Here is a 26,158-nt window from a genome sequence, read left to right as displayed (position 1 = left end):
TTTTGAGTCGGTAACACTTGACACCTGAAGATGGGCTTCTGGCTCCTTTTTCATGCGCTGTGGAAATGGAGCCCCACAAATTCCCACTGGAAGTCATGTGATGGCCTCTGTGGGACTCCAGTGGGGCTCCGTTTCTTAAGTGCATGGAAACAGAGCCCAAAGTTCATGGGATGATGTCCTATAACTTGATTTAAAACATTTTCTATAGTCTTCCATTACATCAGGCTGTACGTCATCATACAAAATGGTTTGTCATATAAAACAAATTTTAAAAACGAAAAGCAAGAAAATAGTAGAGGAAATCCTTAAATAGATTAGGGACCTTATCACATTAGGAAATACTCCTTTTCTGAGACTGTTTGAGAATGATTTTGAATGGGTCCAATCACATGACATTTGCTCTATCCCGTCAATATTCTGTTGGAATCCATCTGCATAGCGTCGCAGAAACATTATTTGTGAATGGAATTCTAATTGTGTTTTTTTTAAAAATAGTATGGATTCTTCCATTGCTGAAGCCCTGTTTTTGTGTGTGATAGGAAAATCTGTATGCATCTCATCAGCAATGATACTATTTAAAAGGTCATAGAGAGATGTAGGGGGAGTTTTGAATGGTTTGGGAAGAGCCAGCCTTGCGTGGTGTGATGAGTCAAAGAGCAGTATTTTCAAATCATAAGAATCTTAATAATCAGGTGTGATGAGGAGAGTATGTATCCCGTCTCAATACAGTATGCATCCAGTCCTAAAAAATAGGGCATGCATACTGATATAAATGGATTACATCCCAGTGTGATAAGGTCCTAGGTCCTAGTTGGATAAAAGCAACAAAATCTGTTGAAATGTCTGATTAAATGGATTAAATGTTTTTGCTTATCTGATTAATAGCTATGTTGGTGCTCAGTTATTGTTTCTACCATGATTAGGGAAGAGAATCATGGTTAAATCAGAACGTGGAAAATTTACCTTTTTTGGACTACAGCTTTCAAACCTCTGCCTCCAGTCACCATGACCATGGTGGTGGAAAGGGTTGTAACTTTTGCATGCTCTGGTAAATGTATATGAATAGGGTGGAAAACAGAACATCTGTGTCCCCTTTATGTATATTGCTGACATCTTGGTAAATGCTTAATTAATGTTCCATGCTCTATTAGTTGATTTACTGTGCAACTTTATTATATTAAGTGTAAAGCATATTCATTTTAACATGTGTTTTGTGTAATCTTTTATTACGTGTTCAATTGAATAAATAAATACTGCTCTCCTTTTCTTAGTTTTTTGTTAGTCTAGCACAAGAGGGCAGCATGAGCTACTTTATCCTGCTTTGCACCTAATTTGTGCGATGGGAATGGGGAGAGCGAGAAAGATTTCTTTTACCACATTTAATGCCAGTGTTTGAGCACAAGAAAGAAATATTTAGGTTATATAATTGTCTATTGAGAATGTAGGCTTATGGCTTCCATTATATGTACGTAAAAATGTCCCCTTGGCATACTCTTAGTGGAAGTAAACTGCTTGTACGCAGGGAAGTTTGTGATGGGATGCATGGTATCTTGCGATTCTGAACTGGAGAAGGTCTCAGAAGTAGTTTGTTATTTTGTGCATATTGGAAGAAAGGCTAATTCAATTCAATTGCCCTTGTGAAGACATGGATATAAGACCCAGGTGTGTGTTAGCTTTTTTCCTTGTCTGTCTGTCTTTTCAGGGGGGAGGGGGCTGAATTCTGAGTTTGAGATTGTTTTCTGTCTAGATGGCTTGGGTTTGTATTTGTATTTCTAGCGGTGCAAGATTATAGGATAGATGTTGCCCTACTCACATTTCATTGTCTACTTGGAATACTGTATGTTATAGCCACAATGGAATCCAAAAAGCAAGTACTGAAAAAATATGTGTAATTGTGGTCTCAGAAAAGCTGTGTGTTGTTTACGTGTTATTTATTGTTTGCAAGAATGTGGATTAAGAAGCCAGTAGACATTTGGGTGGGCCATTGCTTAGACTGCAATTCTGAAATCTGACCTTGGTGGTTTTGAGCATAAGGATGTCTGATGGTAGGTCTGAAAAAACCATAGAAGCGACCCCTGTTTTGGAGAAATGGAGATATCATAGTTCATAGTTCAGGCAGATCTTAGATATATAAACCCAACACCCAAAAAAAGAGATGTGTATATAGGAAAATATATCTAAAATACAGTTTTTTTCCTAGAATAAGGTGCTAACTGTTCTTACTATTGAAGCATCTCTGTGTTAAAAGTGTTTCGAAGAGAGCGTAAAAAAGTTACTTTTTGTGTCAGAAGTCCCATAATCACATAACCCAAGGCATGTTATATATAAAAAAGATAAAGCTGTGATCTCCCAAAATGGTAGTGTACTCAGTGAATATGATATTTAAGCATGCTGAACATTAATATGGTGATAACTGGAGATATTGAATTACCATTTGATCAACTGAATGGCAAGACTGCTCTTGACAGTGTTCATGAATCTATGCTTGTTCACGCAGGTGACTCTGCTCAGCTGGTAGCATGTTTAAACAAGAAATACTGGTCTGAAGGCCTTTAATTTTTATAGCAGGTAGTATTTTTGACAGATCATCGGGCCGTATACAAGTCAAAGCTTCGTGTTAAAATATTTCATTGCTGTTGTCATTCGTCATTGGCATAAGCATTTAGGCACAGTGCCAGAAGACTGGAGTGTTATGCCTGTCCAGGGTGACTTACGGTGCTCTCTTTTTTGAGAAACTGAAAAGATTTTAGTATCTTAAAGATATCCAACTACAAATGCATATTTTTCTGTGAACAAAAGGAGTATGAAGTATTATGAATTGACAAATTAGATGCTTGACAATGTGTGCAATTATGCTAACTTCAGACAAATATCTGCAAGTTTTGTGTTATTATGCAAGCAAAGTGCATGATAACTTTTGGAAAGTAATTTCTTGTATATTTTTTTAATTTCCAAAAAAATAACAAGCTTTTTCCAGAAAATCAGTAAAAGTAAGAATCACGTTCAGAAAGTACAGCAGAGTTGCATCAGGCATAAAGATCTTGAATAGCCACATAACACTCTAAATATTATTTTTGGGTGTAAGCATGAAACAGTTAGTAGGTTGAAGTAAGAGGTGTGGCAAAGAAACCTGTTTGGGTGCCACATGTTTAAAGAGAAAAGAACACTTTAAATGTTTTTTCATATAACAATAAAACAATGGTTCTGTGTATTTTTAGCCTTATCAGGGTGTGATATTGAATGATTTTTATGGGAGGTGTTCTTCTACAGCTATTAGTATCATAATACCTTTTGTTCCAAGTTTAAATAGCTTACTTACTCTTGCACCTATTAGGTGATAATTCTTTAACGTTTTGTTCATAACCTTTATGGAACTGGCGAGGTGTAGGCTAAGATCAGTAAATATTACACTAAGGGTTTTGTGTGTGTGTACCATCTGTTTGCATAGTTAAATCCAATGTTACTATAGTGTTGCTTATTGAGGGTGGGGTTGTAAGTTGTATAGGGCATGGGACTACCAAGGAAGATAACAGCACCATGTTGGATATGCATTTCTATGTTTTTAATACTACATAGAATAATAGGGTGAGTTGAATTGGAATGATAAATCTTTCAGTACCATATCATCATCTCTTTGTATGCAGACAGTTAGTACATGATGGGGAAAAGGCTAGGCTAAACAGATACCCACCCACTTCATTTTACATGTATAGAGAAGGAAATGATTTGAGATATACAACTCCACACGTGCAGATCTAGGATCTGTGTATCATTTGAAGACTATACTACAATGTTTACCATAGTTTTTGAATAGATAGGTAGAGCAATTTAGGGCTGCAGGGAAAGGAGAATCCACAGTTTAGGAACTTTCTCTTCCAAAACCCAGTTGAGATAATTTCTTTCAAGGCTGAAGTTGGTATGGGGACAGTTAAAAAAAATAACTGCAATAGCTTTCCAGCTGGCATGTTTTCTCTTTGCTTTTCAAAAACATGGTAGAACAACATAAGGCTTTTGGATCCAGGGGACTTCTCAGTCTGCCCATCACTTGGCCTTCTTCCTTCTCTACTGTTGAAACAACATCAGAGATAAAATAGTATATATTCCACTCTTGTGATGAAAAAGATTCCTTAAATATAGATTAGTGCGTGTTGATCTTTCCATTTCCAAAGTGTGACATGAGCACAAATGCCCTTTGGTTGCCTTGTTGTGTCCTCTGTCTTGTTCTATTCTGGTGGTGAAAATGGCTTGACGTTAAACGCTTTACCAAGTATCTGGGTATTATAACACAAAAAGTGGCTGCTAATTTAGTGCAAAAGAGTGCAAAAAAGGAAGAACTAAAGAGAATGAAGTGCTCATTTGTAGGGATGTTTGAAATCTAATCCAACTACTAGTTGCAAAAACAAAGTCAGTGATATAAACCTGCGTTATGACATGATAATAAGTACATGGCATTCTTAGGGCAATTTCACAGAATTCAGATACTGGGTTTTGGCAGTTCCTGAATGATGATGACGACGACGACGACGATGATGATTGCGAGTGATATACCTGAATAACTTTTGTAGCAGTTTGCATATGAGCAGGGTGATGACACAGAAAACCCTCTATAGAGATACGGCAAGGTGTGTGCATATAGAGAACCTCTCTTCTGCAGACTGTAAAATCAGCCACAAAGCTACAAACCTTATAATTTAAAGGCAGTATCCATACAGCCTTTAGCCTGTGGCTGACATTTTTATCCCTGGATTTTGTAGGTGGAAATTTAAACATGATCAGATTTTAGGGAGAGCCAGGATAGGTTTTCATTTTGCACTTTAGTCCACTATGTGTCGTCACCAAATCAACTCCCAGCATAAACAAAACAACGATAAGCACACCTTGTCTGTGTTAGCTTCCCCCCTCCCCTACAAGCTAGTAACCAAGAGAAAGGATGCACTCCATAAGAAAACATACTCTTGGAGTCTGTGATTTGGGAATCTGTGAGTTGGAATGCACTAAAGACCCTTACAATTAAATCATTTTAATATTTGCTGCTGGTTTTTGCAATGCACGGAATACTCTCTCCCAGATGATCCGGAGTAATCTGTGCTGGAGCATCTGGATGAATTAATTAGGCGTCTGCCAGATTGCAAGCACCTGGCAAGATTATGTAACAGTTGCCGAGTGTTTGGGACTCAGGAGGATCTGGGAGTGACTTTTTTCCCGAAAACACTTCACAGATTTAGAAACCACATATTCAGTTGATGAGAAGAGTGAAGAAAGTAAGGAAGTGAGTGGAAAGCAAGGGCTTTGTGAAGAGTAAAAAATTAGAGGTAGAAATAAGGATTGGATGTTTGAGCTTAATTTAAGGTCTCTTAAAAGGAAAATGTTACCCTAAATTGCAAGTGTGTGATAATACCAACAGTTTGGATTCTCAGATCCTTGAATAATATATGCCCCTGTTAGTTGTAAAATGCAGGAACTCATGACACAGCATCTCTTTCTGTACGGCACACTGGGTTTTTCTGAACACTCCCAAAATAAGGGAAAAAGGTTATTCTGAAACCACAACAGCTTACATAAACTGGATATCCACAAATGTGTTCACATGGTGGTTGCAGTGAGTACAGGTTAACCTGGTTTTGTGGGGGCTCAGAGGAGGAAGATTAGATGAGGATATACAGCCACCATACTTCCGATTTGTACTCAGGTATTGTAGACCCTGTCAGCCCAGTTAACATCACTGGCCACATAACCAGCTTATATATTTTAGTGAACCTTCGTCAGCTTTTATAAATTGATGTGGATGTTCGATGTTTTTGATTTTGGTTAGATATAATTTATTTGATAGGTTACATTTTAATTAATTTTAAGTGTCATGTTATAATATTTTTTTATATGTTGGGCGATTTTGTGTTACTATGTTTGTATTTGTTGTATTGAGACATTGAATGTTTGCCTTTCTGTTTGTTGGAATCACCCTGAGTCCCCTTGGGGAGTTAGGGCAGAATATAATTGAAGAAGAAGAAGAAGAAGAAGAAGAAGAAGAAGAAGAAGAAGAAGAAGAAGAAGAAGAAGAAGAAGAAGAAGAAGAAGATGATGATGATGATGATGATGATGATTTTATTATGACACAGCAAACAAGATAGATATTCTGGATTTCATATCACAAAATCACAAGTCGAACACTTCCCAAGTGTCTAGGACTGTGTGATGTATTTTCGGATGATGCGTGCAGATCCCAGTAGGGTGGCCCTTTGCAGCTGGCAGATCGTAATTTTGTCCATGTCTATGGTTTCCAAATGCCGGCTGAGATCTTTTGGCACGGCACCTAGTGTGCCCATCACCACCGGGACCACCTACACTGGTCTGCCAGAGTCTCTGAAGTTCAATCTTGAGGTCCTGATAGCGGCTGAGTTTTTCCTGTTGTTTTTCGTCAATGCGACTGTCACCTGGGATGGCGACATCAATGATCCAAATCTTTTTCCCCCCCACAACTGTGATGTCTGGTGTGTTGTGTTCCAGAACTTTGTCAGTCTGGATTCGGAAGTCCCACAGTATCTTTGCGTGTTCATTTTCCAATACTTTTGCAGGTTTGTGATCCCACCAGTTCTTTGCTGCTGGAAGGTGGTACTTGAGGCATAAGTTCCAATGAATCATTTGGGCCACATAGTTGTGCCTCTGTTTGTAGTCTGTCTGTGCGATTTTCTTACAGCAGCTGAGGATATGATCAATGGTTTCGTCGGTTTCTTTGCACAGTCTGCATTTTGGGTCATCAGCTGATTTTTCGATCTTGGCCTGAATTGCCTTTGTTCTGATGGCTTGCTTCTGGGCTGCAAGGATCAGGCCTTCTGTCTCCTTCTTCAGGGTCCCATTCGTGAGCCAGAGCCAGGTCTTCTCCTTATCAGCTATTATTATTATTATTATTATTATTATTATTATTATTATTATTATTATTATTTAGAGGGTTACTGAAATAATGTAATTTCTTTTAATATCCATGTTTCCCATTAAAGTGATAGCATGATTTGGTTCCTTATAGCCTATGACAACAGAACTTTCAATTGTGCCAGTTAGGGTCTAATTGTAAATATTTTGATCCCCTAAAGAAAAGCAAATGCTTGATTGTTGTATTGATCTGGGCTGCATTATTTCATTTCTATTATTTACATTATTTTATTTACCTGCTGCATTGATAACCAATGTGGTGTTGTAGTTTAAGCATTGGACTACAACTCTGGAGACCAGGGTTCAAATCCCTTCTCAGCCAAGGAAACTCACTGGGTGACCTTGGGTAAGTCACTGTCTTCCAGTTACAGAGGAAGGCAAGGCCACCCCACTCCGAACAAATCTTGCCAAGAAAACCCCATGGTAAGCTTGCCTTTATGTCACCATAAATCAGAGGCAATTAGAAAGCACACAACGACTTGCTACTTATGGCTTATTTACAGCACAAGCCTAGACGTGTCTTCTCAGAAATAAATCCCACTAAGGTATAGGTTAAAGTGCCTTAAAATTCTATTACTTTCTACTAAGAGTTACTTTAGACATCTCTTTATTGTCTGACCCACAAAATGTATGACTGTTCACACTGTAGCTTTCATAGCCATATTTGTCTCTTTATCTGTTCAGATCAGACACAATAAAGATAAGTTTCACCTCTGTGCTCATGTTTTAAAAGATTAGATTACAAAAGATGACACAAAACCTTTGCACAACATAGTATTTTACAAAAAAAAAAAACACATGTTCTCCACAATCTTTAGATATAGTCCAGCGTCAAGTTTATGTGCGTAAGTATTTGAGGAGGCAAAATGCATGTGAATTCAGTGCAGGACATAATGGCCTTCTAATGCCACTAGATTAGTGGTTCTCAGCCTGTGGGTCCCCAGGTGTTTTGCGTTACAACTCTCAGAAATCCCAGCCAGTTTACCAGCTGTTAAGATTTCTGGGAGTTGAAGGCGGGGGACTCACAGATTGAGAACCAATGCACTAGATGAACATAGGATTGTAGTTTGGGTTTACCTGTACCTTTGTTAATTTTGTTGTCTTTGTATAGTACATCTGCATTCTACAAGGATAAGCATAAGTTCATTATTGAATCCTTACAAAACTGTTGCTGTTGACATTTTCCCAAGTGATTTAATTAAAAGAAATAATATTGCTTTCCCACACCATGTGCTGATTATTGTAGAGTGTAAAGTTTTGATGAAGGGGTTTGCCAATAAAATAAGTCTTGGTTTCTTGAAACCTTGTGATCTTAAATTGGTTTATAAATAAGGGCATCATTTCATAAGATGCATTTCATATGGTAGTGCACTGAAGCAAAGTTTGGGGCTACCAAAGAAATTACTGCAATTGTTTGTTTTCTGCTGTGGAAGTGGGAGGAAGGAGGAGACAAAGGATTGACTTTCAGATCCTTTTAAAGTTGAAACATATGCCACTGGGAACATCCCTTTTTAATTTTCCTGAAGGCAGTCACCCTTTTTAATGCTGCTACTTCTTGTTAGCAGATAATCTAATTTAAACCTCTGTGATGAATCATAGCCTGGGATTTAAATCCAGTTCACACTCTCTGATGTCAGATGTCCTTCTGAGTTATTCCTGTGTCAGTTTTTAATTTTTTAAAAAACTTCACTTGTCTCAATTTTTGCAGAGCAGAAGGGATGAACTGTGAACATACCGTTATTGAACAACCGTAACTGCAACATGTTTTGAAGTTGTATAAACATCTTGACTTCGTGCCTATGTTTATTGGATTTTCATCATTGGGTTCTTCCTCTTTCTTCCTTTTTAATGGTTGCTGATAATATTATTCATTTGGGATTAAGAAAGTGGTGTGATGTGGATTTCTGAAAACATGTCGATATTTTTTAGCAGCATTGTAAGAAGGGAAACTCTCAGATTGACATATACACCTCAGTTTGTCCCTCCTGCCTGTATGTCACATCCTTTTGCAAATTTTTGCAATAGGCACTGCCAGTTAGGGAATTCTTTTGCATGCTTTATTAGGAAATCGGTGCTTTGAGGTCTATGTGGCTTTATAAAAGAGTATTGGTTGGCACAGTAATCTGTGAAAAGCATTTGCATACTTGTAAAGGGAAAATTTTGTTCATAGTCAAATCTGCAACACGTTGTGGAGATAAATCAAGCTGAACACAGGTCTGTGGCAAATGTGTAGAAAAACTAATCTGAAGATGCATCTGCAGTATAGCATTAATACAGTTTGACATCACTTTAACTTCCATGGCTCAATGCTATGGAATCCTGGCAGTTGTAGTTTGGTGAGACAACAGCATGAAATCTTTCCACGGAACCACAAACAGGTCCATAGACCCTCAGTTCATAACTTAGTGTCACTGTTGGCTTTTTTGAATGCATGAGCGTGGAATTGCAGTAGCTACCAGGGATGGCTGGCTCCCTGTGATTATATTGGTGCTTTCCCCTCTCTGCAGAATTTCCCCTTGACTTATCCACAGGTCGTATCAAAATCCGTAATTTTGGCCTCAGAACTTGCCCTCAACTTATAAATGAAGTCAACTTATACATGAATATATTTAGTAATTTTTGTGAACTCCTCCAATCCACATCATTGGGGTCCAGAGAAACATCAGTTCTCATTCTGAAAGATGCTATGTCTTTAAATCCTTCTTAATGAACATAGACAGACATTCCATACGAATGTCTGTTATATGATGTGTTTGAAACAGTTGGTCATTTAAGGCCAGAATAATGCATTTATATATTCGGTATTTTGTATTAATATATTTTTGTTTCAGGAAAGCTATGTAGGCAGGATAAATCTCGTGTGTAGTGCTTGGATTGGTCAGTAACAAAGCTCCAGAGGGAAAAAAAAATAGATGGATGGATGTATAGGTAGGTAGATAGATACTATGATAATTTGTTGGTGAATCCAATGAGAGGCTTAAGTATACTGTGAAAAGGCTAAAAATTTGAAATCACTGGAAAACACACAGAAAGATTATTAAACTGCTTTTTAAAAGAAAGGACATATCTCCCTCTTTTAGACTGAATGTCTTTGTGCTCAGATTAGTGAGTATAGTTTGTTTTTAGTGCCAGAGGCCAATTGATATTAATTATTCTGATTGCTGACTGGCGAAGAAAACCTAAGCGATTTAGGAAATGATTGGAATAGAAATCAAAAAGACAGTAAGAGACTTTATAATGAGATAACAAGAAAGTAAGAAAGAGAAAAGAAAGAAATTCATGCAGGTAGGTCACTGAAGAATATTCAATCTCATAATGACAAAATACTAGATTGATGATGAAACAAAACAGTGTTTCAATGCCTGAGGCTGATGGCTTCATAAGAGGGAAGTTAGGTTGTTCCAGACAGACAGTCTCTCCTTCTTGAAATGCATTTCATATCAATGCAAGCACACTCATGTTGTTGGTCTTAATTTCTACCTTCCTTCGATGTTTTCTTCCTTTGAAACTTCTGTGGCAATACCTTAAGTTGAAGAGCCACATCATATGCAAATACAGTTGGCCCTCAACTTTCGCAGCGGCTAGGGACATGGGACCCATGTGAACTGGAAGAACTACAAATATTTCTAGGGACCCCAAACCCTAATTAACACACAAAGAGGTACCGATATGACACATGGATTTGTTACTTCTGCCCTACATCATTTCAAAGAGGACTTCCCATAACATTGGTGTCCATCTTGAGCTGTGTTCAGTTAAGTCAAATTTAGACAGTGGTCAAATCTTTGGTTGCACTTTGATTTCCTCCCAGAAACCAAACATTTGACCACTTGCTAAGCCTGACTTAAGATGAAAACTGTTGTTATTGAAATCACAATTAAAAATGTTATAGTGCAGCAGTGGAGGTGGTAAGAAACAACTGGCAAATAATCAATTCCATCCACACACAAACACTTCTCCTTTTCCTCTGTATTCATTGGTTGGGTGACTTCATGGGATAGCTGTTTAACATTCATAGATGGTCCTCCATACTCTGCAGTTGAATACACTAATTGGGAAAAAGTTGAATTCCACCTGGTTTTGAGAAAGCAACATATTCTGAAATTAACTGTACCTAACAGAGTTTCTGTGAAGCAAAAAATACAGTTTTAGCTTCTCACACTACTGTTTTGAGATACTTTGCTCACTCTCTGTCTCAGTAATAATTGCTGTATGGGAGAGGTGGCTACCCAAAGTATAGTGGAAGGGCCTCAGAATAGAGATGATGCCAAATATAGACAATTGCAAAGCAATTCCATCATAAGTGAAAATTGCATCTTTTTTATTCCAGTTAAACAAGATTTATGTTCTCCAAAACAAGGCTGCATATTTTTCTTTAAATTCTCCTTCTTTGGACTCATATTTTTTTAAAATTTTGGGAGGATGGGCTCAGTCTTGGATGGTTCAGGACATGCTGTATGCAATCCGAAGCGCATTGGCCATGTGTCGCCTAACCCGTTTGAAATAAGGAATGAAGCTATGATTAAAAGCTGGCTTCTAAATCCTAATTAATGCTGCCCCGTTAGATATATAAAACTACACACACAGAAGGTGTGATGAAGAGGAGAAAAATGGGAAAGAATTGTTCCCTACAATGTTCCCTCACTTATCGCTGGGGTTAGGTTCCAGGACCACCTGCAATAAGTGAAAATCCGTGAAGTGGGAACACTATATTTATTTTAATATTTATACATTATTTTAGTAGTTATACACTATTTTAAGTCTTTATCAATCATGTGTTGATAAATTGCCTCCTTCTCCTCCCGTTACTGCTTGGGCTTCTTTTCTTTCCCTTTGGCTTCTCCTTCCTCCCTTCCTTAGGCTGTAAATTGTAATTTTTTATGATTTATAATAGTCTTTTTGAGTTTATTGAAAACCCGCGAAACAGCGAATCCACGAAAAATGAACTGCGAAGTAGTGAGGGAACACCGTATATATATATATGGAATCTTGTAAACATGTGGCTTGTTCTCGATTGCCATGCTTTGGAGAGACTGCTAGCAAAACATTTGCATTGGGTCAAAAATGAAACCTCCCCTAGCAAAGCGTAAAAACACAAACCTTTTCCCCTTTTCCCTGGCCCCTTCAGCTTCTCTGAGAATCTTGTTCAAAGAATAAATTAATTTAGGTTAGACAGAGCCACACCTAGGCTTCACACACGTTGAAACTTTAGAAGAATGCATGTTATCTAAGCAGACTTCTGCTCTGTACCATGATGGTGGTTTTGCAGAAGTCAGGGAAAGTGATTATGTTCTTGTCAGTTTCAGTCCTCTGGGGGATATTGAGAAGAAGAGAGAGAATCTAGGCATATTTTCTTTATTCCTACTTAGAGGATCCCTGTAGCGAAGCTAGTAATAACTGCATAGCAGCGTACATGGACAGGCTGTGTTAATGACATATTTTTTAAAAAGATAAGAGGCATATATAAACATTTCTTTCTAAGAACATGGAAAGCGAGCCAGAAGAGATCAGTAATTGTCAACAATTTAAAATATATACATATATAAATATTTTCGGTTCTCTCCAGATTTTTTTTTTGAGGAACATGGTTTCTTTCAGAGCTTGTAACCCAATTTTAATGGTTTTGATGATTTAACGATTGTGCTGCATTGAACTTCACTAGTCTTGCTGGAGGGTGTGTTTTCTGTCAGCATTTGATTTGGGCAATTCACTTATTTGTCACTGCTTTGATAAACTGGAAAATGCTTATAGTTGCAATAAAAATGTTTTTGTTACAGAATTATTCCCCCTCCCCTTCCCCCGAGTTTCTGACATAGTTTAGCAGGGATGGGTGGTAACTGCTATCCTCTTAAAGCATTATCAAGCATGAAAAAGGAGACTTCTCCCATACTCTCCCACATTGTGTGCTCACTGCTCACTATTGTAATTTTTAGGGTATTTTTGTACTATAGCATAGTATAGTTTCAGTGTGCTCCATAATTCCTATTTTACAGGCGTGCTCTGCTGTAATGCCACTTGTCCTTGAGAGTGGAAATCTTTAGTTCCCTCCTCTATATATTTCTCTGGTAATTTTGTTATCCAGGACAGGAAGGAGAGTTTAACCCACTTTCTAGTTCTGATCCCATGGTATGCCGAAATTTTTATAACCAAATTTTACTTGTTTTAAACTAAAACATGGGGCAGAAGAGGTAGAAGAAGCACCTGTATAAGACACTCTATTCCAGATTCATCAAAACATGATTTGTTGGACCAGAAATAAGACTGATGAAATTGTCACAAATTAAACTAGGTCTTACTTACAGGTTAGTTGATGTTTCCTTTTACACTCATTGGCACTCAGGTTTTAAATGTTGGTTTTATTTTCACAATGGAGTTTGCATGTCTTTTTTGTACTAGATGTCTAAATTATTGCACAGAAAGGTGTTTAACGTGATCTTGAGAGAGGTTGACGTAGGTAGAGGCTTCACCCCTTCTTGGCTATGTAGGGGCTGAAGACAAAAGGAGTAAAAACCAGGTAAGAACATTTCTGTCAAGGGCGTTTCTTGCTATTTTGAAGAAAAGGCTTAGATATCCACTCCAGAGTGTCAGCAAACACCTGCATAAGCAAGAGTGGATACAGTGCCACCTGAGCACATTCTGATTCATGCAATTAAAGCAGTTTACAGACTTGGTAAGAAAAGAATATCACACACTGAGGTTTGATGTCTCTTTCATGGAGAACAAAAGACTTTCGATTCTCTCACTTCAAGTTTGGCCTAACCATTGTGTAGAGAGGGAGGTTTAATGAATCATTGTTTAACTTAGATACTTCCAAGTATTTGACTGTAACATAGTCCCAACTGTGTACATAGCACTTTGCTGACAGACCCTTATTTGACTATGATTAATTGGCATTGGATAGTTATTTAATTACCTCAGAGGAAATCTTAAGTACAGTGTGTGCATTCTGATTAAGTTATTTAATTCAACAACATGTACAGAACTCTAGGACTAGTGTATCTCCCGTGGAAGCTGATATGTGTTGCATAAAAGAATTCAAAAAATGGTAAAGACTCTGCATCTTAAGTATGAATTCCCCTGGTTTCCTTTGAAAATATGTCCTGCTATAAAACTTTAGTTTTCTTTTTATAAGCAATAGGGAATAGAACGAGGTGTATTAAGTTTTATATCTTTTTAAAACATGTTACCAGCCCTTGTTTCTCCACAACAAGCACTTCTTCAATTGCATCATAAGTAATATTGGTTGAATCTTGTCTATCCAAATTGTTTGAGACCAGAAGCTTTTCAGATTTCAGACTTTTCTGGATTTTGGACTACCTGCATTTGCATATATATAAACACAGTCCCTGTGCTTTATGGGAGCCTTCCAGGAGCCAGTGAACAAAGGAGCAGGAGTGTTGCAGAAACCAGGGATAGCAGGAATGCAGGGAGAGCTGACAGATGGAGCACATGCTCGCCTTTTACCTCTCACACTTCTTGGCTTAGAAACTCCCTCTGCTGGTTAGCCAATGGACCCCCAGGCTGCCCCAGGTCTCCTCACCTCAGCAAATCCAGGCCAGAAAGGTGACAGGAGGCAAAAAGGTGGCAATGACAGTTCCTCTCAGTGGCAGTGAAAGCAACAAAGCAGTGAACAAGAACTCCTCCTCCTCAACAGTGGTGGGAGAAGCTCCCATAAACTGGAGGGATTGAGAGGTTTGACTCTGGCTCCTTTCCCCCCAACTCTTGAGTGTATTAGCCTTGCTTTTGCCTCTCTCTGATATATGGAAAGGGATGCATTCCACCCTCCCCAGTCTGAGTCTCATGCAAACGGATCTGGTGACAAAACCTTTAGGCTTTTGTAAGGTTTTGTGTTTGGAATTCTTGAGAAGAAAGACTCAATCTGTACTTTTTTGTGAACCCCTTTAGTAAAGAGTCAAAAGTCAGAACATTTTATTGGAAGATAAGTAATAAGATGGCCTTTGAACTCCCACTGCTTCAATATTGGTGTAAAAGAACAGCAGTGTATGTGGCAAAATATGCATGTAGTATTGCCAGTGAATTATATACAGTGGGGTATATTAATTAGCCTGGCTGTCTCATCATGAAAGTGGAGAGAATAATCAATAAGATATGGTCTTTCCTAATCCTGACTCTCATTTCTTGAATGTCCAAGACTATCAACCATTGACAGCAGGCATGAGCCAACCCAGGCCTGCAGGCTGGACGTGGGCCCTTGGGCTCTTCTCTCCGGCTCTCGACTGACTCCAGCCTCCTATCAGCATGTGGAGGTTGTGGCCCGCCACATCCCCAGGCTGTGAGAAGGGCCGAGGTAGAGACACATGGCTGTCAAGAGCTCTTGGCAGCAATGTGTCTCCTCCTCCTCTCAGCTTGGGTGGGGGTTTCATGGGATGCCATGCTTCCAGGCTGAAAGGAGGACTCTCCCTCCAGGCGGAAACCAGCCCTGCACCAACCACCCCACTTGCACCATCTGCCCTCAGCCTCCCCTCTGCCCCCCGCCCCGGCCAGATCCAGCTTGGCTGCCCTGCCCCGCCGTGTAACCCACACCCCAAAAAGTTTGCCCATGCCTAGACCACTTAATTACTTTTTTTTTCTAATGAACATAAAAATCTCTGATCATGATGTGGCTTCTTCTGGTTCATACAGATTGTGGCAGATAAACTTTTATCCACCTTTCCATCAAAGAACTCAATGTCTGTGTATGGGGAGGGCTTGCAGCACTCTTTAAACAAAAGTTGGATTGAGCAAGGGTGACTGCCTAGTGTCACAGAGTGAGCATCCCTGATCCAAATTCAGTTCTGTTCAGTACATGTCAGTTACCTTATTGTGCGATGATGTAATAGTATGCTCCCCTCCCACAACATTTCTGCATTATAAAAACTATTGTTGGTGTTCCATGGGTCATCTGATAACTGCCTTACCGCTCCATTAAAAGCCTCTTCAGATTGGCAAAGGGAGGGATTCTCCATATTGACATTAGATATAGTCAAAGGACCTGTGGTTAGTAGAAGGAAGTCCCTGGTGTTCTTTGGGATATTTGCACTGTCTTCATTTCCTTTGAGTTTACAAATCATTTGCTCAAGATCTTTGTGTGAAACCATTTGCATACTTGTTAGCTTTCTCTAGGACAGTTTTCCAAGAGGTGTAGTTATGAATCTCTGTTGGTTTCATCAATTCAATTGCATTCATATACTGATTCTTTCTCTGTCATGTGCTTCTGCTATTTTGTTATTCAGAATTAACATTATTATAAGAATTTTTAAAAACTTGGACGTTCTCAATTTTTTTAAATTTTTATTTGTCCGCCACTAGTTGCTCTGGCAGAATACTCTTTTAGAACACCACATTACTTAATGGAACATCACAATGCAGGGACCAAAGCTACAGTTTGTTGGAATTGATTAGCAACTTGATTACCCATGAGAACTAAGTAATTATTGTAAAATGTGAATATTGCATATCAGTAATCTTCCTTATGGAATGATTAGTGTAGTTATTGGCTAAATTGATACTAGCTTGGCTCTGGAATGAAATTATATTATTCTGGCACTCCTTAGCCATTGTCATAACTTTAGCCATTACTTTATGCAACACTTGTGTGCATTTTGTTTTGTGTTAGAAAGCCAAGGCACAGCTTTTACTCTGCTTATCTCATCAACCTCATTTAACCAAATGTTGAAAAGGTTTGTGGACAGGGATATGTCACATGCCTCTAAAGCATTTAAACAAAAATAATCTCTTCAAAAATTCCTTAAGTAACTTTTTGGAGGATAAGCGGGGAACTTGTGAGAAACTGAGAGACAAAGCCAAAGATGCTCTCAGGATAGACTTCAAAGAGAAAAATTGCTTTGTGACAGTTTTTGTGAACAATTTCATTACTAAGTTGTGTCTACCCTCTGGGGCCCCAGGCCCTGTATCCAAATTACAAAGTGAAACTGAATTCTCAAGTAGTTGAGAATAACCACTGTTGGCTTCCACAATCTGAGTTGCAATTATGATTCACTGATGTGATGCAAAGTTTTTTGAGAGTTCATGACATTTCAGCAATTCAGATTGTGTGGGATCCTGTGTAGCTTAGAGAAAGAGTCGCACAACTGGGAGGTCTAAATATCTATTTCACAAATAGAAACATCTTATGCTGTATGGCAAAGTTCATTTGAAACCATGGGAATGATTTGAAAAGTAGGCTGCGATGTGACACAGTTATTTATGTCCAGGTAGTGAAGATAGAGCAAGTGGATTGCTGTCTAGGGCCTTCTTATTAGAACATGTCCATTTTCTCTGCTTATAATTTGGTTCTTGGAAAAGTTGAGAGCACTGCAAATTTTTCCAATAAAACACTCAATGATTTCAAAAACTAGAAAGATGGCTCACTATTCAGCAGTTCATTCAGTGGGTTTACTGAAGTTGTTATAAACCAGCAGGATTCCAGACACTGTTGTCTTATCTTAAAGATTTGCTTCCTTGTGACGTTCAAGTTATTTATTAATTTCTCATTTATATTTTTGCTTTTTCATAATAAGAGATCCAAGGCATCTCACATTTCATAGAATCATAGAATCATAGAATCATAGAATAGTAGAGTTGGAAGAGACCTCAAGGGCCATCTAGTCCAACCCCCCGCTAAGAAGCAGGAAATCGCATTCAAAGCACCCCCGACAGATGGCCATCCAGCCTCTGCTTAAAAGCTTCCAAAGAAGGAGCCTCCACCACATTCCGGGGGAGAGAGTTCCACTGCCGAACAGCCCTCACAGTGAGGAAGTTCTTCCTGATGTTCAGGTGGAATCTCCTTTCCTGTAGTTTGAAGCCATTGTTCCGTGTCCTAGTCTGCAGGGCAGCAGAAAATAAGCTTGCTCCCTCCTCCCTATGACTTCCCCTCACATATTTGTACATGGCTATCATGTCTCCTCTCAGCCTTCTCTTCTGCAGGCTAAACATGCCCAGCTCTTTAAGCCTCTCCTCATAGGGCTTGTTCTCCAGACCCTTAATCATTTTAGTCGCCCTCCTCTGGACGCTTTCCAGCTTGTCAACATCTCCCTTCAACTGTGGTGCCCAAAACTGGACACAGTATTCCAGGTGTGGTCTGACCAAGGCAGAATAGAGGGGGAGCATGACTTCCCTGGATCTAGACGTTATTCCCCTATTGATGCAGGCCAAAATCCCATTGGCTTTTTTAGCTGCCGCATCACATTGTAGGCTCATGTTTAACTTGTTGTCCACGAGGACTCCAAGATCTTTTTCGCACACACTGCTGTCAAGCCAGGCGTCCCCCATTCTGTATCTTTGATTTCCATTTTTTCTGCCAAAGTGAAGTATCTTGCATTTGTCCCTGTTGAACTTCATTTTGTTAGTTTCGGCCCATCTCTCTAGTCTGTCAAGATCGTTTTGAATTCTGCTCCTGTCTTCTGGAGTGTTAGCTATCCCTCCGAGTTTGGTGTCATCTGCAAACTTGATGATCGTGCCTTCTAACCCTTCGTCTAAGTCGTTAATAAAGATGTTGAACAGAACCGGGCCCAGGACGGAGCCCTGCGGCACTCCACTTGTGTGATGACTCATGGGCCTTGTAGTCCTGCTCATGACATTGTAATGCCTGATGAAGAAGAAAACTTGGGTTTTTTACCTTCCCAGTCAGAACTGGAATCTTCTCAGCCAGATCTTTCCCAGGCAGATCTGGGAACCTTGCACCTGCAAGAAAGTTGTGTCCCAGAAGTATGTCAAACAAACCCTGAGCCTACATCTCCCGTGTTCTCTCGCCATGAGTTTTGTAAACAACAGAGGGGTTTGGAAGCAGCTTCGCGCAGGAGTGCTAGAATAGCAGCTAAGAATGTAGCCAATTAAGCCTGCTTTTCGTGAGAATCTTTAAGGAGTCAAACATCTGGTCTCAGAGTTTAGCTTTCGTTTCTGGTTCCCAGAGAACTGCTTCGGCGGGAAAGTTAGACTCTATATAGGTGTTTTACCCGCGAAGTAACTTCGCGGAGTCAATTCGTCAGCCTCCGGAGCGAGTTGTGTCTGAACAGCGCGCTCCGCTTCAAGCCTCGTTCCTGCTCAAGCCTTGTCCTTGTTTCCAGCCTTCGCTCCTGTTTCCCAGCCTTTGTTTACCTACGGACCTTGCCTTGTTTCCCAGGACTAAACCTTGCCTTGTTTCACGGATTTTACCAAGTTATTCCACGGACCTTGTTCTTGTTCCTCGTTACCTTGTTCCACGATTCAAGCCTTGTTTCAAGTATCAAGTTATTTCCTAGCCTTGCTCAAGTTCATGGACTAAAGGACCTTGTCATCTCCCCTCACTTTGCCTGGCAAAGTGAGTGTTTCGGTTATTGGATTACAACTTTGGACTTTAATATTTCATATTGGACATTGTTTCTTTGGACTAATTTTGACCTTTCCTGAAAGGTCTGCTTCTGGACTAACCTTTACATTCGCTTTTATTAACTTTATATATTTCCTTAATAAAGATATTAGATAGAATTTGGCCTCTGCGTATGGTTATTGGTGCTCTGTAGCCTGGGTCGTGACAACTTGTCACTTCTTTCCATGATGAAGACGACGCATTGGTGAGCACCCTTTGGGTTCGTTCGCTTAGCCAGTTACAGATCCACCTAACCGTAGTTTTGTCTAGCCCACATTTTATTAGTTTGTTTGCCAGAAGGTCGTGGGGGACTTTGTCGAAGGCCTTACTGAAATCTAGATATGCTACATCCACGGCATTCCCTGTATCGACCCAACTCGTAACTCTATCGAAAAAAGAGATCAGATTAGTCTGGCATGACTTGTTTTTGGTAAATCCGTGTTGACTATTAGCAATGACCGCATTTGTTTCTAAGTGTTTGCAGACCACTTCCTTAATGATCTTTTCCAGAATCTTGCCTGGTATTGATGTGAGGCTGACCGGACGGTAATTGTTTGGGTCGTTCTTTTTTCCCTTCTTGAAGATAGGGACCACATTCGCCCTCCTCCAATCTGCTGGGACTTCTCCTGTTTTCCAAGAACTCTCGAAGATGATTGCCAGTGGTTCTGAAATAACTTCCGCTAGTTCCTTCAATACTCTTGGATGTAGCTGATCTGGCCCTGGCGACTTGAATTCGTTTAGAGTGGCCAGGTGTTCCTGGACAACTTGTTTCCCTATTTGGGGTTGGATTTCCCCCAATCCTTCGTCCATTCCATGTTGCTGAGGTTGAAGATGGCTTTCTTTTTGTGAGAAGACCGAGGCAAAGAAGGCATTAAGCAGTTCTGCCTTTTCCCTATCCCCTGTCACCATCACCCCATCTTCTCCTTGCAGTGGCCCTATCGCCTCCTTTTTCTTCCTTTTTCTACCAACGTAAGCAAAAAAACCTTTTTTGTTGTTTTTTATGTCCCTGGCAAGCCTGAGCTCATTTTGCGCTTTAGCCTTGCGAACCTTTTCCCTACAGGAGTTGGCTATACGTTTGAATTCTTCTTTGGTGATTTCTCCCCTTTTCCACTTCTTGTGCATGTCACTTTTGAGCTTTAGCTCAGTTAGAAGTTCTTTGGACATCCATTCTGGCTTCTTTGCACTTGTCTTATTTTTCTTCTTTGTTGGCACTGTTTGCATTTGCGCCTTGAGTATTTCACTTTTGAAAAACTCCCATCCATCCTTAACTCCCTTGTTTTTTAATATCGGCGTCCATGGAATGCCGCTCAGTAATTCCTTCATTTTTTGGAAGTCAGCTCTCTTAAAGTCCAGAATGCGTGTTTGACTTGTCTTAGTTTCAGCATTCCTTTGTATTGCAAACTGCAGGAGCACATGGTCACTTGCCCCTAAGGATCCAACCACTTCAACTGTATTGATCAGGTCTTCCACATTTGTTAAGATTAGATCAAGAGTTGCTGATCCCCTTGTTGCCTCTTCTACCTTCTGGACCATAAAATTATCTGCAAGGCAAGTGAGGAATTTGTTGGACTTTGTACTCTTGGCTGAGTTTGTTTTCCAGCAGATATCGGGATAATTGAAATCGCCCATGACTACTATATCTCTTCTTTGTGCCTGTTTGGTCAGCTGTTGACAGAAGGCTTCATCAAGTCCTTCATCCTGACTCGGAGGTCTTGAAACTCCTATTTGATACTCTCCTTTCAGCAGCAGGAAATAACCAAAGGAGAAGCATATAAAAGTGATTTTGCATGATGCCACACTCGCATTCAACTGCCCTCAACTAATATGGAGCACAGATGTACAAGAACATTTATTTGAAGACTTCTTGTCCCCAATGAATTTTAATTTATGTGTCAATGGATACAAGGCTGGTTATGAAATGTAATGAAGACAATATGTTCTAATCCCCCTTGGTAGACAGATTTGGCCTGGATTGGACAAAGAGATTTAAAGAAGTCATCAAATTGATATAAATCAGATAATTCAACTGCACTGGTTTCTCATAGTTTCATAGACTTTTCATCCAACTTTCTAATAATTTATAAGTTGAATAAGCAGTCTTGAAGCCTAGGGCATCATTAGGTAAAGGTAAAGGTTTTTCCCTGACATTAAGTCTGTCGTGTCTGACTCTGGGGGTTGGTGCTTATCTCCATTTCTAAGCTGAAGAGCCGACATAGTCCATATACACCTCTGAAGAGAGGTGAGGCAGGGAAGGAATCTTTTTCTGAATCCCACCACTGCCTCCAACTGAGGAGAACTGTGCACGCGTATGAGAGGGAGGGGTGGAGGATGTGTGAATGTATGACAGGGAGGATTTAGTGGATAAGGAAGGATAACGGAACTGATTGGGTTTAAATGAGTAAAGATGGTAACTTATATAGGAAAGTACGGTAACTTATATAGATAGGTACGGTAACTGCCACCAACGTGAGGTAACAGGCTTACAGAGAGGCAAGGAGACTTATCTTTATGAACAATAACAAAATTCAAGTTTATTTTTGGTACATAAGCCTATGGTTTTAATCAGTAAACGTTTCGGATCTTAAGTTACAATGTAGTCTTTCTTGAATGGATATTTCTTAAATAACTTCTCTTCAACACAGTATACTAAACTCCCCTGGTCAGCTTATATTCCCAGCCTTTCCCCTGAGTGACCATAAGCTGCCGTCCTTAGCTGATTTCCCCAGCTCCTAATCTTTCCAAAACCTAACCGCAACTCTTCTTCTCAAACCCCTAACAGCCACTCCTTTTAAAACCCTCACAGCAACTGAACTTTTAAAAGGGAATATGCTCTAACTGTCATCTTAGCCACGCCCCCTTTTTCCTCCAGAGAGAGGTTACGTTGCCATGGCAACCCGCTGAACACAGCTGGCTTCCATGTGAGACCTGTCTTCATCAATACATAACTCCCCTTTTTCCTTTTAATAAACAAATAAAATCATATCAATAATTCCCATTAACTCATAACATCCTTACACCTCCCCCCTAAGAAAGATTATTTTTGCCTTTTCTATGCCTAGAATGGGCAAAAATAATTAATAAATACATATATACATACACAACAGTATTCCTGAAATAAAACACAAAGTTAGATACAATACATAAATCATAAAATACAAACCTTCACTGTTGCATATACACATAACATGTCCATATCTTACCATACAGTCATGGCATTGTCACCATTCAACATACAAACCATAAACGTATTGGTCATCTTTCCCATTGTTAAGATTCACAACCTCAAATCAAAAGACATTTTAAAAATACATTTTCCATAAATCATATTTGTAACAGTTTAATTTTCATTCAGGGTTATTCCCCAAGTCTTTATTTATACACTGGACTAAACATCTTCCGATACTCAGTACATTTCATAGGGATCTTCTTCATGCCACCTGGCACAGTTCATCGATGTTTCCTTCTGCGGAGCATTCCAGAGGTTAACATGTTGTTGGGGATAATTACACTCGTCCTTCCCAGCAACACAATGAACTCTCTCTGTCCCAAAATGTCTTTTTGCGAAACTTCCAAGAGTCATTTAAGAAGTCCTGCGAAACATAGTCCAAGCATTTTTGTAGAATCTTGAAAGTAAACTGTTGATGGTTAAAACTACCAATCCCCATCACGTCAGGGTCTTTACCACTCTCTCCATCGAAAAATAACCTCCGCTTGCTTCTTGGTTTGGCTGACCTGTCATAGTAGCTCTTCTGTCTCTGCTGGGCTACAGCTAGATGTTCTTGTGCGATGTCTCTTGCCACTCTCATTGTTGACTGAAGATCGGTCAAATATTCAGCCACTGGAACTGTATCAGCTTCCCGTCCAAAGAACATATCAGATGAGATGACTTTGGCCCCTGCAAACTTCTGCTGAGCTTCATTGGACTCCACTACTGATATCTTGCTCTCTGTCTCTCTTCTGTTAATGGGTCTGTCACCAATAGGCCGGATGCTGGAGATGGCAATGTCTGCCTCCTCTTCCCCTTTGTCCATTTCCCACGAGGAGTTGTCTGTCTCCCACTGTGAGCTGAAGGCATCGCCTAATGAAAAAGGATTATCTTTGTACTTTGGTGGTCCAGATGTGAAGCTTCCAATGTCTTCAAAGAGATCTAGCTGGAACCGTGTGGACTTTGCAGCCACTGGGGTTTCTTGTTCTATCACTTGCATCTCAGAGAGGACAGAGTGAGAAATAGAGCTCCTGGACACCAAGCCCATGCCCAACCGCTCTGCCTGTTCCCACTTCTTCCCTTCCAGGTTTTGAAGTTTTTTCTCCTCCTTTTTCCGATCAACGTGTAGCTCTTGATACGTCAGTCTCATGGAGGCCACTAAGGCTTCATCTGCTTGCTTCTTGTACTCCGCAGCCTGTTGCTCCTTCAGTTTCTCAGCCACCTGCGCTTGCCTTTCCATTTCAGTGAAACTCTGACTATGTATTTCTGACCTTTCTTCTGATTTCAAACTTTTGCTTTCCCTATAAAGCACACCATCTTTTGTAACAAATTTATTGGGTAGTTCTCCTGCTGATTCTGGTAAACTTTCAGCTTGCTTAAACAAAGGCTTCAGGGATTCATCTTCCTCCTGAGCTTGTTTAATTTCTTGCACTCCCCCTGTTTTACTAACAATTTCAATAATGGCGGAACTGGATTCTGGACCCTGTTCAGATTCTGGTTGAATAGGTAAGCACACTGCTTCCTGAATAGGGCTTCTGTTGTAATCTTCCTTCTCCTCACACAACTTTTTCCAGTTCTTAACTTGTCTAGCTAGGTCATTGCCGATTAAACATTCATGAGGGATATCTGAGCTAATTGCAAAGTCCCAGATCCCTTTCCATCCATTGTATTCAATTGGGAGAGATACTACCTCAGCTGGTACAGCTGGTCCCAAACCCTTTAGATTTATCTCAGAGGTGGGCTTTTGATATTTCTGAGGTACCGATTTTGGGTGGATAACACACACCTGGGATCCTGTATCCCTCCAACCTTGTTTTTGTTGGTTCACAATAGTGATAGGCTCAAAATAATCTTCAGAAAAATCATCGGATAAAATAAATAAACATTGTTTCTCCTTAGGGACAGTCTCAGTACTGCTTAGCAACTTAATATCACCATTAAGAGTATTTTCTTTGGGCTCTTTATTCATAAAGAAGGATGTTTTATCTCTTCTTAAAAGAGGACATTGGTATTTTAGATGATCAGACTTTCCACACTGATAGCACCTTGCTTTTACCTCAGGTTTGGTCTGATTAATTACCTCAGGCCTCCTGTAGGCGGTGTTTTCTATGGCAGGCGTCTTTTTGTATTGTGTGTGTGTTTGATAATTGTAAAATGGCGGTTTATTCTGCCTTCTCTCACTTAGTCCCTCATCGTTCCTAAATCCTTCCCTCAGAGTGATTAATTGGTCTGTCATTGAAGCCGCTTCATTGGCAGTTGATGGCTTTCTGTCTTGAACTAACCACCGATAATCTGAGGGCACTAATTGAAACAGTTGTTCCAACTTAATTAATTCCCTCAGCTGTTGAAAAGTTTCCACTTCTGAGGTTCTGAGCCAACTATCAAATAATTGAGCCTGTTTTGAGGCTACTTCTGAGAAGCTCTGGGCCTTTTCTTTCCTCAGGGATCTGAATTTTAAACGATAAAATTCAGGTGTGAGTTGCAATTTCTGTTGTACCTGTTTTTTAAAGAAGTTATAATCTCGGTGTAACTCTTCAGGTACATCACCATATATTTCTAACAATTTACCACAAATCTGGGGTCTTAAATAAAGCATCCATTTTCCTTCATCAATTTCAAAATCTCTGCAGCACCTCTCAAAAGAAATCAAAAACTTTTCCACATCATCATCTTTATTAAACTTTGGGAATCTCTTCAGAAGTAGATCAGACGCTTCAGTCCTACCATTCCCTTCTTGATTAATAATGTGTGGTTGAGACAGTGCCAATTTCTCTTTTTCCAATTCCAATCGTCTCAGTTCTATTTCCTTATCCTTCTCTAGCTGCATTATTTTCAATTCCTTCTCTTGTTCCCATCGTTTTTCCTCCCATTCTCTCTCTCTTTGCTTATCCTCCCTTTCTCTTTGCTTATCCTCCCTTTCTCTTTGTTTATCCTCCAATTCTAATTTTCTCAATTCAATTTTATATTTAAGGGTTTCCCTTGTCTCAGGGGTTTGCTCAGAGTCCGAACTATCTCCTTGGTATTTACTAGCCTCTCCTGCTAATTTCTTTTGTAGTCTAGTAGCCATTTTTCTTAACTTTTACCTCACGATTTCTTCCTATGTGGTCTTAAGGCACTTAGTTTGAGATGTTAAACGTATCCCGCCGCTTGGCACCAATTGAAGAGAGGTGAGGCAGGGAAGGAATCTTTTTCTGAATCCCACCGCTGCCACCAATTGAAGAGAGGTGAGGCAGGGAAGGAATCTCTTTTGATCCCACCGCTGCCCCCAATTGAAGAGAGCCCAATTTGTGGTACTCAACTCAGGCAGGGGAAATCTTTGTCTTTAAATCCCACCGCTGCCACCAATTGAAGAGAGGTGAGGCAGGGAAGGAATCTTTTTCTGAATCCCACCACTGCCTCCAACTGAGGAGAACTGTGCACGCGTATGAGAGGGAGGGGTGGAGGATGTGTGAATGTATGACAGGGAGGATTTAGTGGATAAGGAAGGATAACGGAACTGATTGGGTTTAAATGAGTAAAGATGGTAACTTATATAGGAAAGTACGGTAACTTATATAGATAGGTACGGTAACTGCCACCAACGTGAGGTAACAGGCTTACAGAGAGGCAAGGAGACTTATCTTTATGAACAATAACAAAATTCAAGTTTATTTTTGGTACATAAGCGTATGGTTTTAATC

The 26,158-nt window shown here is 39.8% G+C and overlaps 2 protein-coding genes across 2 annotated transcripts in view; one reads left to right on the top strand and one right to left on the bottom strand.

The window, feature by feature from the left end:
• The window catches only part of abcc4 (ATP binding cassette subfamily C member 4 (PEL blood group)), a 196,885-nt gene that overhangs the window by 73,614 nt on the left and 97,113 nt on the right, over positions 1-26,158 (top strand). The gene's annotated exons all lie outside the window — the stretch shown is intronic.
• On the bottom strand, positions 21,642-25,646 carry LOC134297597 (uncharacterized). The gene has a single exon (XM_062975518.1). The coding sequence runs from the start codon at positions 25,543-25,545 to the stop codon at positions 22,777-22,779; it is 2,769 nt and encodes a 922-aa protein (XP_062831588.1). The 5' UTR covers positions 25,546-25,646; the 3' UTR covers positions 21,642-22,776.

This window comes from Anolis carolinensis, chromosome 3 (assembly GCF_035594765.1).
Source record: "Anolis carolinensis isolate JA03-04 chromosome 3, rAnoCar3.1.pri, whole genome shotgun sequence".
NCBI lineage: Eukaryota > Metazoa > Chordata > Lepidosauria > Squamata > Dactyloidae > Anolis > Anolis carolinensis.
Note: the sequence above shows the minus strand (reverse complement) of the source record. Positions and strands in the feature narration are given on the sequence as shown.